At 41.4% G+C, this 15,799-nt stretch overlaps 1 protein-coding gene across 1 annotated transcript in view; it reads left to right on the forward strand.

The window, feature by feature from the left end:
* The window catches only part of LOC149218262 (uncharacterized), a 595,146-nt gene that overhangs the window by 458,593 nt on the left and 120,754 nt on the right, over positions 1-15,799 (forward strand). Inside the window, exons 10-11 of the mRNA XM_089386517.1 lie at positions 13,937-14,026; positions 14,167-14,220. Of these exons, the coding sequence (XP_089242643.1) occupies positions 13,937-14,026; positions 14,167-14,220 (144 nt within the window). The remainder of the gene's footprint in view (positions 1-13,936; positions 14,027-14,166; positions 14,221-15,799) is intronic.

Here is a 15,799-nt window from a genome sequence, read left to right on the forward strand (position 1 = left end):
AGCTTATTTGAGGCCTGTTGCTGCAGAAACTAAAGGCCTTGATAAGAGGCAAAAGCTAGAGGGCATAACAACACTTGGGACAAAGGCCCATTGTCACCACAGCCTAAGTCCCATACTCTTCTCGAATTTTAACCGATGAGAGGAGTCCCAGTATTACTCACTTGTGATAGATTTGTGTCTATGATAGGTTTGAAGTGAGGAAAGGTGGCTCATTCAATGGAAAGCTTCAATGAAAATATGAGCTTTGGGAGAAGCTAGTAAGATTTTCCACGAAAACCCCTTTGAAAGGTAGCTACACGAGACCTAGGGTTGAGATATATGAGGAGATATGAGAGCCTCCAAGGTCAAGGTAGATAAGAGAAAAGGAAATGTATGATCTACTTCAACAAGTACTAAAGCACATGCCTTCAAAGAAATCCCCAAGTTGAAGGATTAGCTTCTAGGGTTCCCTCTTGATGTGATGGCTAGGGCATCAAATTTACAGAGAATCCACTTTGGGAAATTGACTAAAACTTGAGGATCCCTAGAGGATACACTAAGGAAGAATTCTATCCAAACGGAATTCAAAGCGTCCTCCTACAAAAGATTTCACACCAAGCCCTAGGGGAGCCTCCCTATCCTTGAAGGGACGAATTTTTAGAAGAGAAAAGGAAGGTGAATTTATGTGTGACCACCAAGGGACTTCGACTATTGCCGAGACCATTTGGAGCATGGAGTCATGGATGCTTATAATTGGCTAAATTGGCCTTTAAGGAGGCTAAAAGAGGAAGCCCTAGTTACCCCTTTAAACAATTACCTTCTTTAGCATTAGTTAATGAAGTTTCATGGATTTAAATGCAATTATTATCCACTAGGAACATTCTTTCCACATCATCAATGAGTAACACATGCAAAACTTCCCAAGATTAAAATTTTGAAATTTTTTCAATAAACAAGGTGTGAATTCTTATCAAGAGAACAAATACCATGCATTAAACATTATTTACAAGATAATTTCACCATAGAGAAACACTTACAAGACAATGTAGAGTATATCCATTCATTAACAATGCATTAGAAGCTCCAAAAAGATAGCAAGATAGATCCAAACATCAAAGTGCATCCCAAAGACATCCAAAAATCTGCTCCAAATGCAAGTTTGAATTCATTAATTAGGCCGAAAATCCAAGTGATGATGGTTTGAGATGAGAATAGATCTCATCTATTTATACCAATGTTATGAGTTCAAAATTTAAGTGACAAAGCCCCTCCATATGCCTAATATGCTAAGTAACCCACCCATGGTTACAAGCCAACCATGAGAGATTTAAAATTAAATTTTCCTCCTAAGCCCACTGCCATGTCCCCATTTTTATTTTCTTCTATAGTACGACTAGGGTGGATTTCCAAGGTATGTGATGGTCAAGCCGCAGGAGCAGGATTGCATCAAGGGTCCCAAGGGACTTTTGAGGAGTTTTTACAGGATCCAATGGAATTCACTTGGCATATTCCATCATCCGCATAGCTTGCCTTTCGTTTCGTTGCATTCTGACAACTTTCAAAAAATAGCATTATTTAAAATGACGTCTAACTTAATTAATTATGCTCGAGGTAGTATTTCGGGAAGTTTATTTGATGGAACACCTCAGTGTAATAGCTCGTTGGAACCAGAACGAGAAGGTCTATAGGATGGGATGGTTAGAAGTGGTTTTCAGTGACCTAAGGAGGCATGGTGGCCAATTTACCATTTTCCCACATAAAAGAAGAATATTTTGATTGAAATAAAGAGGTAAATGTGCTCAATGATTAAAATAATAATAAAATAGGAGGTTCTAGAGGGGTCCATCAGATTTATAAAAGAGGAGGAGGCCATTGGAGGACATCTTGGATTTGATCTTTCTTCTTGCATGATAGTTTTGAGAACCCAGTTCTCTACTTCATTGTAGCCCTAGGGCAAAAACCCTTAGGTGACTTAGTGAGATTGGGCGAGTACCCATCTCCACTTGGTGAATTAATCCAGAATTCATAGAGCTTAGCAGTGGTAGTTCAGTTTAGTTTTGGTGGAGGGCCAATGCAGCATTGGAGCAGATTCTTGAGGCCAGTTCTATCTCAGCTATATCACTTGTTTCAGCATGTAAAACCCCAGTTTATATATTATAAATAAAGTTGAGATTATTTTTGCTCATTATTGTTATTTGCAGTTCTATGTTGCTAAATTTTATAACACAATCTTGTTGGAATTTCTAAGTTTAACCTGTTAGAAATTATTCCTGTACTATCTGATTTATTTCTTCCTACTTGTTCAATTACTTAACAAGCTATTTACCATGTAAATATTGAAAATAAATACAAGTACAGTATCAACACATACAGATCATCAACTGAAAGTAAACAAGCACACAAGTGACATCGTTGTTTTTGGACTAATGTCCCTGGAAAAACCCAATGCAGGAAAATCGGTGCAGCTATTCAGAGGGTTTTATTATTATGCAGTTTCAGAATACAACCTGGGTGCCAGAAATGGCTCACCGAACAGAGAATTCCCTCGACAGTAGTACCTCTTAGTTGGAGATAGATATTCTGACTAAAACACCGGATGAACGATCCCACAGTAACAATGCAGCTTCTACTGCTCTGCATCACTCTGATAGGGACTACGTCACCCTATCCGACTCTCCAGCTCTCAGTCTGTCCCACGAAATGCTCCCAGCGCTACCTCTAGGCACTGCGTCAGCCTCTCTGGCCCAACGTCATCCTCTCTGGGCTCTGCGTCAGCTTTTGGAGCCTCTACGTCAGCCCCGAACCCTCTCCGTCTTACACGTTGGCCCTCTCTGGTTCTGTACAGCTCCTCTCTGCCTCTGCGTGGCCTCTAGCTGGCTCTGCGTCCCTCTCCTGGCTCTGCGTTGATCCTCCTGGTACTAACTCTGCCTCTCTGCTATGTATTCACTGCTCCTCAGCTGCAACTCAGATCACTCACTCAATTTCCTCAGCAAACCCTGCCCTAAAAAATCGAGTTCTTGATCTCTCTTGGTGTATTCTCTAACTGACCCTCAAGCCTCGTCTTATACTTTTCTCGTTGGTCCATTAACGACCAAAATTAAATATTTAATCAACAGGTAAGATTAGATTTGGCTTGATCCATGACTTTTGGACCATTCTAACCCAATTTTATATTAATACCCATTAATATTTTATTTTTCTTAAGTTTAGACTTAAGAACTCCATTAAAAATATTAATTATTTTAATATCTCCCAAACTGGTTAGAATCTGCCCAAACCCTTTCTGGGTCTTGGAGATCTCATGTGCTTTAGCCTCTCCACCAATTTTCATGGCTAGAGCACATCCGATGCTACCCCAAATCAACACTCCCTCTTAGCGAGGACTGTGCTCTAGTAATACTCCTCACTGAGCATCACTCTGATTATCTAGCACCGGTACCTGTGCTGATGCTAGGCCTCCCCGCCCACATCCTCTGCACTACTACATCCTGTTGCATCCTGTATTGTTGCCCATGGCCCTACCACTGCCACTACTGCATCTGTATGGAAACTCCCTCTGCATCCATGCTGCTGCCCATGGCCCTGCCACTGCCACTGTTGCATCTGCACTGCATCCCCTTCTCCTCACGCTGCATCATGCTGCCCATAGCACTGCCACTGCTAACTGCTGCACTGCAACCCAGTTACTAAGAAGGAAGTAACTGATCCACCCAACTCTGACATCCCTGTCAGGCTAGAGACTCTCCCGATGCTGAAGCTCCCTCTGCTGCTAACAAGTGCTCCCTCTACTGACCTCTGTGCTGCTGCAACAACTCCATGCATCTCGCACCGTTGCACACCTCTCTGTGCCATCCTGCACTGGTGCAATACTCCCGTGCTTCTCACACTGTTGCATCCTGCTAGCCTCTACGTTGTCCCGAGACTCCTGCACTGTAGCACTCTCTTCCGCTTCATCTGCATCCGTCTCTACCGACATCTACTAGTCCTGCTACTCCTCTTCGGGGCTCCCGTAGCAAGGTATAATCCAAGAGGTTGGGTACCTCGAGGATCCTGCCCCTCATCGCCTGTAGTCCATTTGACTACAGCTCGATGTCTCCCCACTTCCTCTCAAGTGGCGCATGAGAACTCATGGCACAGTCGTCATCTGTCTCCACTTCTTTCTCCGCCCTCACTGGTGCTACCTTGGTCTCAGAAGCCTCTCCCTTACTCTTCTTCCTCGGACACTGGTTCGCATAGTGACCCAGTTCCCCACAATGGAAGCATTTGACCTTGGAGAGGTCCTTCTTCTTTCTCTTCTCCTGCTTTCCCGTAGATGCGAGAGCTGCATCTTCTTCTTCCTCCTTGATTTTGACCCCTTTTCCGCTACTCCCCGCCTTGGTCACCTGTCTGATCTCTTCTTGACGAAGAGTCGCCCACAGTTCCTCCCAATCTGGAAGGCTCGACCTGTCCAAGATGCTTTGGACAAATACCTCCCAATCCTCTCAGACTGCGTTCAATGCGGTCCTCACCATCAGTTCATGATCCGGTATGGCCCCTATGGAAGTTAGATGATCACGAATCTCCTTCAATACACCGAGGAAGACATCTATGTGCTCTCCCTTCTGCATCTGGTATGACTACAACTGTTTTTCAAGTAACATCTTCCTCTGCACGGAAGTATGCTGGTACAATTTCTTCAGGGTCTCCCACATCTCATTTGCCGTGTCCTTCTCAGCAATATGCGGCACCACATGATCCTTGACCCCATCAAGGATGATGCACTTTTCCTTGTCCATTGCCTCCTCATACTTCTCATTTTCAGCTGGGTCAATTGGGATCACTATCGTTTTCAAGGCAAAGTGCTTGATGCAATACTTGTCTAAAATGGACAAGATCTTGGCCTTACAAACTACGAAGTTGGAAGCTCTGTCCAGTCTATCCCGATCTCTCAGTCCATTCACTGCCATCTCGCTACTCTTATTCCGACTCCTCTGATTAACTTTACTTTCCTCCTGGAAGTCCTCGGTTCGACTCCCTCTGAGTCTCGATTTCTTTTCTGGAAATCCCTCCTCCTTGGTCTTGCCCTGTTAGGTACTGTTCTAACCACATTACCCCACCAGCTTCTCTCTACAAATTATCCGGAGCCCCCTATACTTCAACAACTTGAAGAACTGAACCTCTAGGCTCTGCACAACCTTGGCATCGGCAAAATCTGCACCTCCTGGCCATAGCGTCAATCCTTCCTAGCTGAAAAAGATGACCGGGCACTGCGTAGGTCAGGTTTGCTCCTCTTTGCCACTACGTTGATCTTCCTCCTGGCTCGAACTAATGATGCAGGCACTTTGCGTCACCCCTTCCTTGCTGCTTTCTGCTAGGAAAAACTTTTGTCACTCGGGACAGCTGTTTTCTGCTGCTACTGCTCTACTCGGCTGATGCCTTCAGTTATCCTGTGATCTGCAACCACGCTTTGATACCATGTTGGAATTTCTAAGTTTAACCCGTTAGAAATTCTTCCTATACTATCTGATTTATTTCTTCCTACTTGTTTAATTACTTAACAAGTTATTTACCATGTAAATATTGAAAATAAATACAAGTACAGTATCAACACATACAGATCATCAACTGAAAGTAAACAAGAACACGAGTGACATCGTTGTTTTTGGACTAATGTCCCCGGAAAAACCCAATGCGGGAAAACCAGTGCAACTATTCAAAGGGTTTTATTATTATGTAGTTTCAGAATACAACCTGGCTGCCAGAAATGGCTCACCCAACAGAGAATGCCATCGACAGTGGTACCTCTCAGTCGGAGACAGATATTCCAGCTAAAACACCGGATGAATGATCCCACAGCAACAATGCAGCTTCTGCTGCTCTGCGTCACTCTGATAGGGACTGCATCACCCTATCTGACTCTCCAGCTCTCAATCTGTCCCACAAAATGCTCCCAGCGCTGCCTCTAGGCACTGCGTCAGCCTCTCTGGCCCAACGTCAGCCTCTCTGGGCTCTGCGTTAGCTTCTGGAGCCTCTGCGTCAACCCCTGGACCCTCTGCGTCTCACACGCTGGCCCTCTCTGGCTCTGCGCAGCTCCTGGCTGCCTCTGCATGGCCTCTAGCTGGCTCTGCATCCCTCTCTTGGCTCTGCGCTGATCCTCCTAGTACTAACTCTGCCTCTCTGTTATGTATTCACTGCCCCTCAATTGCAACTCAGATCACTCACTCAATTTCCCTAGAAAACCCTGCCCCAGAAAACCGAGTTCTTGATCTCTCTTGGTGTATTCTCCAACTGACCCTCAAGCCTCCTCTTATACTTTTCTTGTTGGTCCATCAACGGCTGAGATTAAATATCTAATCAAAGGCTAAGATTAGATTTGGCTTGATCCATGACTTTTGGACCATTCTAACCTAGTTTTATATTAATATCCATTAATATTTTATTTTTCCTAAGTTTAGACTTAGGAACTCCATTAAAAATATTAATTATTTTAATATCTCCCAAACTGGTTAGAATCTGCCCAAACTCTTTATGGGTCTTGGAGATCTCATGTGCTTTAGCCTCTCCACCAATTTTCATGGCTAGAGCACATCCGACGCTACCCCAAATCATCAAATCTTCTGTTTATGAAGGGAAATTTTATCTGAAGTATTTTTGAGTTAAAATTTCGAGAAAACCCCAAATTTTTTCATTTGGAACATTACACCCATGCAAGGCTGACGTCATGCATGTGTAGAGGCCTAGATGGGTAGCGTTGAACCTTCTTGTACTAGAAACGTGGGAGAGGACCTAAAAAATGATGATGAAGAGGGTCATGCCCTCCATATTCTCCAAAACATCTCCAAACCCCTATTTGGGCTTCGTGGGCTCCAAATGGGTCTCATGGGTCTACAAGCAACTCAAGATCAAGTTGATGCTTCATCAATGAGGGCTAGAAGATGACACATTGTCGATTTGGGGTAGCATCGGATGTGCTCTAGCCACAAAATTTGGTGGAGAGGTTAGGACACATTTGATCTCCAATACCCAGAAGGGGTTTGGGCAGATTCTAATCAGATTAGGAGATATTAAAATAATTAATATTTTTAATGGAGTCCCTAAGTCTAAACTTGGGGAAATAAAATATTAATGTGTCTTAATATGAATCTGTGTTAGAATGGTCCAAAAGACATGGATCAAGCTAGATCTAATCTTAGCCGTTGATTAGGGACTTAATCTCAGCCGTTGAGATGTCAAAAGGAAAAGTATAAGAGGAGGCTTGAGGGTCACTTGGAGAGTACACTAGATGATCAGTCATTCTATTCTCTAGAGCGGGGTTTGCTAAGAGAGATAGAATCAGTGATCGGAGAGCAGCTGAGGAGCATTGAGTACATAGAGATAATGTCGGGAGAGCAGTAGAGCAGCGATAGAGAGTGACATAGGAGCAGCCAGTGCTCACGCAGGGCCATGCAGAGGCAGCTAAGTGCTGCACAGTGCTCCAGAGAGGCTAGTGTAGCTGACGCAGGGCCTCCTGGGGCTGACGTAGGGCCAACGTTGGGCAAGGAGAGGCTGATGCAGTCCAGATAGGCAGACAGTGGGGTTTCTAGGGAAGATTAGTGTCGAGTAGCTGTTGGAAGGATTATCCGGGGTTGCAGCCAGGAGATTTGTCAGAAACTAAGAGGTATTACTGCCAAGGAAATTCTCTATTGGGTAGGCCAATTTCGACACCCAGATTGTACTCTGATATTGCTTAATAAGAAAACCCTCAGATAGCTGCACCGATTTTCCCACATTGGGTTTTTCCAGGGACATTAGTCCAAAAATAATGGTGTCATATGGTGTGTTTTTTTCTGTTTCTTTTAGTTGTTGATCTTTAATATGTTGAGCATGCACTAGTGTTTATTTTCAGTATTTACATTGTAAATAACTTGTTAAGGAAAATAACAAGTAGGTAGGAATAAACCAGATAAAGTGCATGGAGGGTTTCTAACTAAGTAAACTTAGAAACTTCAACACACATGCCCTCCCATGTGTCCCTAGGATAGACATAACCTCCTTTGGGCCTTAAATCAGTTGCCAAGTGTCAACTACAATGTGTAGCCAACTAGGGCATCCTAGTCCAAGTGTATCACCATCTCGAATAAGTGGGGCACAAACAAGTAAATGGTGGTGCTAAAGAAGCCCATGGTGTGTCAGTCAATGCTCTGCATGAATTGAGGTCGATGGTGCTCAATGCTCACCTTATAAATGCCATTGTGATCCTCTGGAGGGCTTGGATCCCATATAGGGAGACCAAGTCCGAGACAAAAATCCACCTACAATCCTGTATAAGATCCAATGCATCTCCTCACCTTCAAATACAATGATTCATTAGTGAAATTGAGTAAATAAGCTTGTTAATCAGGGGCAGAAGTGAGAACTTCATAGTGGGTTTCGCTTCTAAATTTGAGGCTTTGAACTTGTATTAGTGTTACCTCCCTGGGTAGGAGTGGTTAGTGAAGGACCTTATTATGTGGTTTCAATCTTTAAGGGAATGATAGGTCCAAGGTATGTCCTTCAAATGGTAGGTGTCTTGTGAAATAATGATGGAACGGAGTAGGGGCAAAGGGAGGGCTCCAAGCCACATGCCATGGTTTAAAGGTAGCTAATGATAAGGAGAATCCATACCTTGGGTGTATGATTTCAAGGAGGGAGCATGCGTGGATGCAGAAGTTGCCCCGACCTTTGTTTTTCCACCCCTCTTATGCCTTTTGCTTTATATTGATTTTTCTTTTGTATTACTACTTGAAGCTCTCAAGATAAGAGCATGCTTTGTATGATGTGGCAACATTTATTACCCCCTTAAGGTGGGGCAGTTCATCGCCCACCAAGGGTTGGGACATGCAAGGATTCCTTTCCATAATGTGGTAGGGCATAGTTGGCCCTAAGAATCGGGTGATGGCCATAGATGAAGGGGTAGAGCTCATGCTTGGTGTTTGCCCATGTGGATTTATGTGTGTCCCGACCATCTTTTGCATTTTGTGGTATTATTTCCTTTTGCATGTAGCCATGATATGCTTTCATTCTCTTCTTTTTTTTATCGCATCAACCTCCAAGGCATCATTCCAAGCCCGACCTAAGGTGTGGACAAGGAGAAGGGGATGCTAACACCTTGTGGATCCAATGGACAAATGTGGACCCTGATAGGAAAATGTGAAAAGGGCTTGTAATGAACAGACGAGAATGAAATATATGGTATCAGGAAGCGGGACCATGCAACCAACATCAGGGTTTCCCATGTATTGCCCTTCCTAAAGCTAATATCCAATAATGGAGATCCCATGGGACTAGGATTGAGGATTAATCCCCCAGTTAGGGTAAGGAAACAAGAGTACAATCAAAACCCTTCCTCCTTCCAAGTCACCTAGTAATCCATTCCCAACCGTGCCCAAGAAAAACAAGCATAAGCACCCAATTACATAATGAAAAGTCATACCTTTAGGATTGGATGGCCCACCTTCAAACATATGATCAAGACAAATGAGCAAGGAGACATGATGGTTGGCTCAGGTTGCAGAGATAAGGTAAAACATCAAAGCTATCAGGTGGCTGTCAGGGGATGTTGTTGGCGGCTGAAGGAAGATACACTGGAAAGGAAATCTCTCTAAAGGGGTGCCCCACTTTTGGTGGGCTACAAGGCCTAGATGTGGTTTGTCTCACCCCTTGAGGCATGGGAGGGCTAGCACCATTCTTTGATCCCTCAACATTAGAGCAAAACTAGCCTATTCTATCACCAGGAGACCCATGATGTTGAAGAATGTAACTAGTGTTGGTCTTCATAATTGTATTTAAGTCATGATGTAATATATTTGTCAAGAAAAAGAAATTTTGTTTTATGAGCATGGCTTTCATGCTCTATGTATTTGTTTCTAGGTCAAGCATCCATTGAAGGCTTCTAGGATTGTGTCAAAAATCAAATTCCAAGTCATAATGTAAAAGACCCTTCTTGGGCTCATTGTGTCAAAGAAAAATACTTTTATTGTGTCTTGTCTCCCCTCCATCAAGTCGACTTCCCTACTGTTCATGTTGGCCTCATAAGAGCAAATTCCAACCACTTTATATAGCAAATGAACTCGACTTGTTTTGAGAGCATTAGCAAGAAGATTCGATTTGAAGCTACAAGGAAAGATGGGAGTGTGAGATACATAAAAGAAGGATCTTTTCTACTGTAGAAGGAAAAGACAAGAAAATAAATCTAGAAACCTAGTGAAGAAGCCTGTGATGGATCAATGAAAGTGCAATAGGTACAACATGAGAGTTACAAGACCGAAAGTTTGGTTATCTATTGTAGGACCGAAAATTTTGTTGTCTATTGCAGAAGGACCGTAGTTTGGTTATTCATTGCAAGACTGAAGTCTAATAATATGTTGCAGAACCAAAGTATACTAAGAACCGAAAACCTTCAATCTAGAACAAGATTGAGACCCTAGACTAATGAAGAAATCTGCTTTGCTAATTTGAATATCTTTTGGAAGGCTAACTTGATGGTTGGAGGAGGTTGAGTCAAAGGTCTTGGATTGTCAATTTGATTTGAATCTACTAGTGGAAGAGTTTGACCGGGTTTTCTCCTACTTAGGGTTTTTGGCTTGGCTGAGTGCATACAAATTGTGTTCACTTTGTAAGATCTTCATGTTTTGGCATTTATTTGATGAAAAGAACACCAATATAATCAACAGAAGAAAAATATGATATCACAAGTAAATGTCAAGTAAGAAAAATCAAAGAATAAAATTGCCCTAATGCTGCCCTAATGGATTTCTCAACGCATGAGACTCATTTTGTGCCCCAAACAAAAAACTGTGGCCCATAGGATGATTTGCATGGAGATTTAGAGGCCATCCCCAAGATTCGGATTTTTGCAGCCTTCTACACTCCTTGGCATTGGAGGAGGCCAGCGCATGCCCCAGAAAGGCCTATGCATGCGTGAATTTCGACCTCTTTTAGGGGTTAATTCCTATCTTTTACATTGGCTATGAGGTTGGTTCATAACCCCACCTAGTATCAAGCCCATCATTTTACAACTTAAAGGGGTTTTTAGGTTAAATTAGAAATCATTAGACATGTATAAATAAGAGAGAGTTCATTTCACTCTCTCATCATCATCATTTGGAGAATTTGGACCTCATAAGAGAATTCACACTTGTTCGTTCTTGGCTATTGGAGGTTCTTGGAGTGCATTTTGATGTTTGCGAGCTATTTTGGATTGTCTTTGGAGCTATTTCTTTGGTGAATGGATGGAGACACTACATGTTATCTTGTAAGTGCCTATTGTTGAAGATTATCATTTTGAATTTGTCTAATGTATGGAAGTATTGTTTCTAGATTATGCTTGATTGTGCCCTAATTTTTGAAAATAAATTTGAAAGGCTATCTAGTTGAGAATCATATGTGTTACTAATTGTATAACATGTAATGAATGTTCCTAGTGGAGGAATTCTTATAACTCTTCATCAAACTCCATTTATTATTGAGTGGGTAAATGCTTAGCAACAAATTAGGCTTATCTAAAGCATCCTTGACTCCATATGCCTAAAGGCCAAGGCACTAGTCCAAGTCTTTGTTGATCATCTCAAAATTTTCTCCATTAATTTCTCTCCTTAAATTTGGTCCTATTAAGGCTAGTGACAAAAAATAGGGCTTGGAGTGAAATTTTTGGGAGGAGGATTTTTTGTGGTTTGAGAGTCTAAACATCAAGAGGTAGGTTTTGGCTACATGACCTATCATTTTGGTTAGCATCCACTCAAATTTCATCCATAAAATCTCTTGCCCTAGTTGTTGCCCTAAGAGGGAAACCCTAGTTTCTTTTCCCTCAACTGGAGGACGTTATTGAGGGTTTCATGAGCCTTGGAAGAGTTGATTATCTTTGTAAGAAACCCTTTTTCTTTGTTCATGGCCTTGTGAATACCTTTCACCATCGAAAAACCTCAAAACCCTAGGTCTTGAACCTTGATGTCTAGGGCTTTTCTTAGAGAACATTTTGCTTCCTTGAGCCATTATTGATCCTCTCTCTTGAATGAGCTCTAGCTTGATCATTGTGTGCCTTATACCTAACATATCTATTTTAAGTGATCTCCATCCTACCCGGACTCCTCCCATTAGTGAAAGTCTGTAAAGAGCAGGGGGTTTTGGTTGAGGTGATATTGAGCCTCTACCCCTTTGTTAGCACTTTTCCTAGCTCTTGTCTTGTAGGGTATCCCTCTCCAAGGCCTACTAGATTTTGTGGTAACAAGGGCTACCCACTTTTGTTGGGTAACATTCCACACTCAATAAGTCTCCAAAGCCCTTCCTTTTTAGTGCAATGATCTCGTGAAAGGTTGGAGGGGGAGCATCATGATAACAACTCCATAAATCATGTGATACAATGGTCCAATGCCTCCGATGATGTCCCAAAAGAGGGCCCATGTTCATGCCTTGGGTAAAGGTTTCACCAATTAAGTGACTTTTTAGGTCGAGAATAAACCTTAAAACCACCCAACAGCTATATTGATGTCCAAGTACCAATATGTTGACCTTCAATCCAGCTCATTTAATTTTCAAGTTATGACATTCAAATTTCAAACCATGTCCACAACATCCAAGCTATACCAAGTGAGTGACACATCATTCAAATAACCCTTCCAAGGCATCAAGGCACCCCCACGACTGTTATAATCTTTCCAAGTGCAGGCTGGTCACCTAAATCAAGTAAAAAATCAGCTCACAAGTGAACAATGAGGAGAGGACTTCATACCGTTCCACATGGCATGCTAAGGAGATGTCCCACTGTTCATAAATAGTTCCCTACTGCATTGGAAGGTGTGACCAATGCCTTGGAATACATGAATTGCCTTGAACAATGTGAATTCCTTTGGAAACATGCAAGTACTAAAAATCAGAATGCAACCTGTCCATCAAGAAGGGTTACGCCATGCCACCAAACTGCCCGGCTTATCCAAATGCAAGTGAAAATGAAAAATTTCCTTCGGGGTACCCCTGCTAGAAGGGGTAATAGGCTTGATTAACCTTAACATTTAAGGTGCTATTTTGTTAGAAACATACATTAGCTTTTAAGGTGCCATTTTGTTAGAACTTAGAAATATGGGTTCTTTGTGGCCTTTTTGGTGACAATCCTTGGAAGTGACTTCTCAGATTCATAATACAACACGGCAAGCATATTGCAAGGTCACATGATCCTTTTTAGATGTATGTTATGTTTGGCACTCCAACAAATTTCAAGATTTCAGGTTCCTTTATTCTCAAGAAAATTTGGGAAGCTTGTAAGAAGGTAACACCTATCTTTATTGGTAGGCTTCAGGTTACAGGAGGGGATATGATGTTGCTAGCCAAACTATTTCATCTTGGGAGTTGCAAAGTACTCCAATCTCTCATATAGAAAGACTTCTATTGCATTTGGAATTGAAGTGACTCTTTTTGTGGGGTGCCCTTCGGGATTAAAATATGAGAGACTAGAAGTCAGTGGTCCTTGCTATCACTTGAAGAAGGCCTCTTTAGATTGGATCAAGCTGCTATAAAAGAAAGCCAAAGCTTCATTCTTGCTTCATCACACTTAATCATAATAGCCAAACGATAGATAATTTTAAACAACTACTTGCATTTGCATGTGGGCCTATATCCTTACATCTAGGCTCATGCCTATACATGTATGTAACCTCCTGATATGTAACAATATCATAATCATTTTGGTCATCACAAGAACTCTTTTTTTTAATAATATTTTCGCAAATGTCATGACTAAGGACAAAAGCTTTGTTCAGTTTGAATATTTGAGTTTTGCTTCCCAATTATATTTTGAACAGACAGAAACACTCGATTTCAACTTCAATGCTTCTTTTACAAATCAATGGCAGCCCTAGAAATTTGTTCTTGCTATATGATCATTGAAGACATTGCTTTCAGTTACATGACGAATGTATTGTATTACAAATAATTATCCTATACAGTCTTCGATGATTTTTTTTTATAGCTTCTTGTTAACAGGACATTGTATGAGAAAACTTTAGCTAGTGGTTTTGGGACAATTCATTTTCTTGTGGATGCCTCTGAACAACAGCAAGTAAGTAGAATGCTTCTTTTCTCTTGATCTAATCCATGCACTAGATGTGAATTTTGAAACTGAAAATAGAAATTACTGTCAACTACTGTTATCAATGTTAATCTCTGCTATGTTGTATTTATCTCACTTTCAACATGCAGTTCAAGGAAGTTATTTTGGCTTATGCTCTTCTCTTGCAAGTAGAAAATAACCAGGTACATGCTTCATCCCCATTTCTGAATTTTTATATTATACAGGAAATAAAATTGAAAGCCACAATAATTTGCGTCCATCTGCATAAATACTCATTGTGGAGACATATGTCATCCTGATTGTATCTTATATATAATTATGTAAAAATTGATGATTTTTTATATTTAAAGTCATTTGTTGATTCACTAGGTTAGTCAATAATCAAGAATCATATTATAATGTATAATAATTTATGATTCATTTTCTTAATTTGATCCAAAAATCTACTTGACACAAAACCAATGAAATTTCAGAATAGGGCAGAGCATTATAGTGAATTGATGGAGTTTCAATTTGTTCGGCTTTTTATAAAGCACATTGTATTAATGCACTTGATATTATAAAGCATATTCCAAATGCCATAAAAGTGATGTGTAATATTCCTAACGGAAATATTATGTGAATAACGGAAACATGCACTATGACAACAACTAGGAAATTCAACACATACGCAGAAAATCACAACACAAGAGAAAATGCACCAAAACTCTGAGCCATTTTATTTATTTTCAAGCAAATAGAGTACAAATGAGTATGAAAGAGGAAACTGAACTTGCTACAGTAAGAAAATCCAAACCCAAGTGATGATCAAGCTGCCCAAATGTCAGATGAGCTCCCCACCATGATTCTACGCTAGCCCAGAAAATTATTTGCACTGCTGCTGTAGATGAATTGATATTTTGGCCCTCAAATCTACTCCAAAAATTCTGCAAAATTAAATGTAGGCTCTCCACACCAGATCCAACAAATCCCAGAAATATCTCACAGACCCAAGTGGTGGAAATGGTCCTAGAGTAAATTGTGCCCTCCAACATTTATGTTGCTAACTGCTGAATGGCGCTAGGAATTTTGCCCTTAGAAGTGCTCAAAAAATTCTGTAAAATCAATCCTAGCCTCCTCTCACCAAACCCACAAAAACCAAGAAAGGGTTTGCGGTGTGCGTTGAATCCACCAACCCCCGGTGACCACCAACAAGTATAAATTGCTCAATCTGGCCAAAAAATGCCCTATAGTTTAGATGCTACTGAATTTGGTCCAAATATCCCTCCAAGAAATTCCCCCTAACTCCTACAAATTTCTCCCCTCAATCACCAAGCAGATCCCAGCTTGAATACTCCCCAAATTTTGTATCTCTGCAAGTGCACATAAGTTGCCAGTAAATCCCTGCACAGGCCCTGGAATAGATAAATTTGGTCCTCCAAAATGCAACACTCTCAGCCCTGCAAATCCCCAAGGAAAAACATGTCCTCCTTATGGATAATTCTCTGCAAATTCTCTGGCCAAAACTCCACTCTCTGCTAGCTTCTTTCAGCTCCTTCGAATTTCCTTCTACGCCCTAAGAGAAGCACTCTCCAGCTGGAAATAGTATGCAATGTAGCTCCTAGAGAAGCCCTAAGGTGGACTCCTTCTTACTCCCCTAGAGTGACACTCAAAGTTCACCGAAGGTAGAGGTGGAATTCCACTTGGAATTCTTGGTGCTAAACAACACTTTTCTTCTTGTGCTAAAAAACCCCAAGAGAAGATGAAAGGTGAAATGGAATA

The sequence above is a fragment of the Pinus tabuliformis genome, chromosome Q, assembly GCF_031772625.1.
Source record: "Pinus tabuliformis cultivar Carrire ecotype Pingquan chromosome Q, CPIR1, whole genome shotgun sequence".
In the NCBI taxonomy this organism is placed as follows: domain Eukaryota; kingdom Viridiplantae; phylum Streptophyta; class Pinopsida; order Pinales; family Pinaceae; genus Pinus; species Pinus tabuliformis.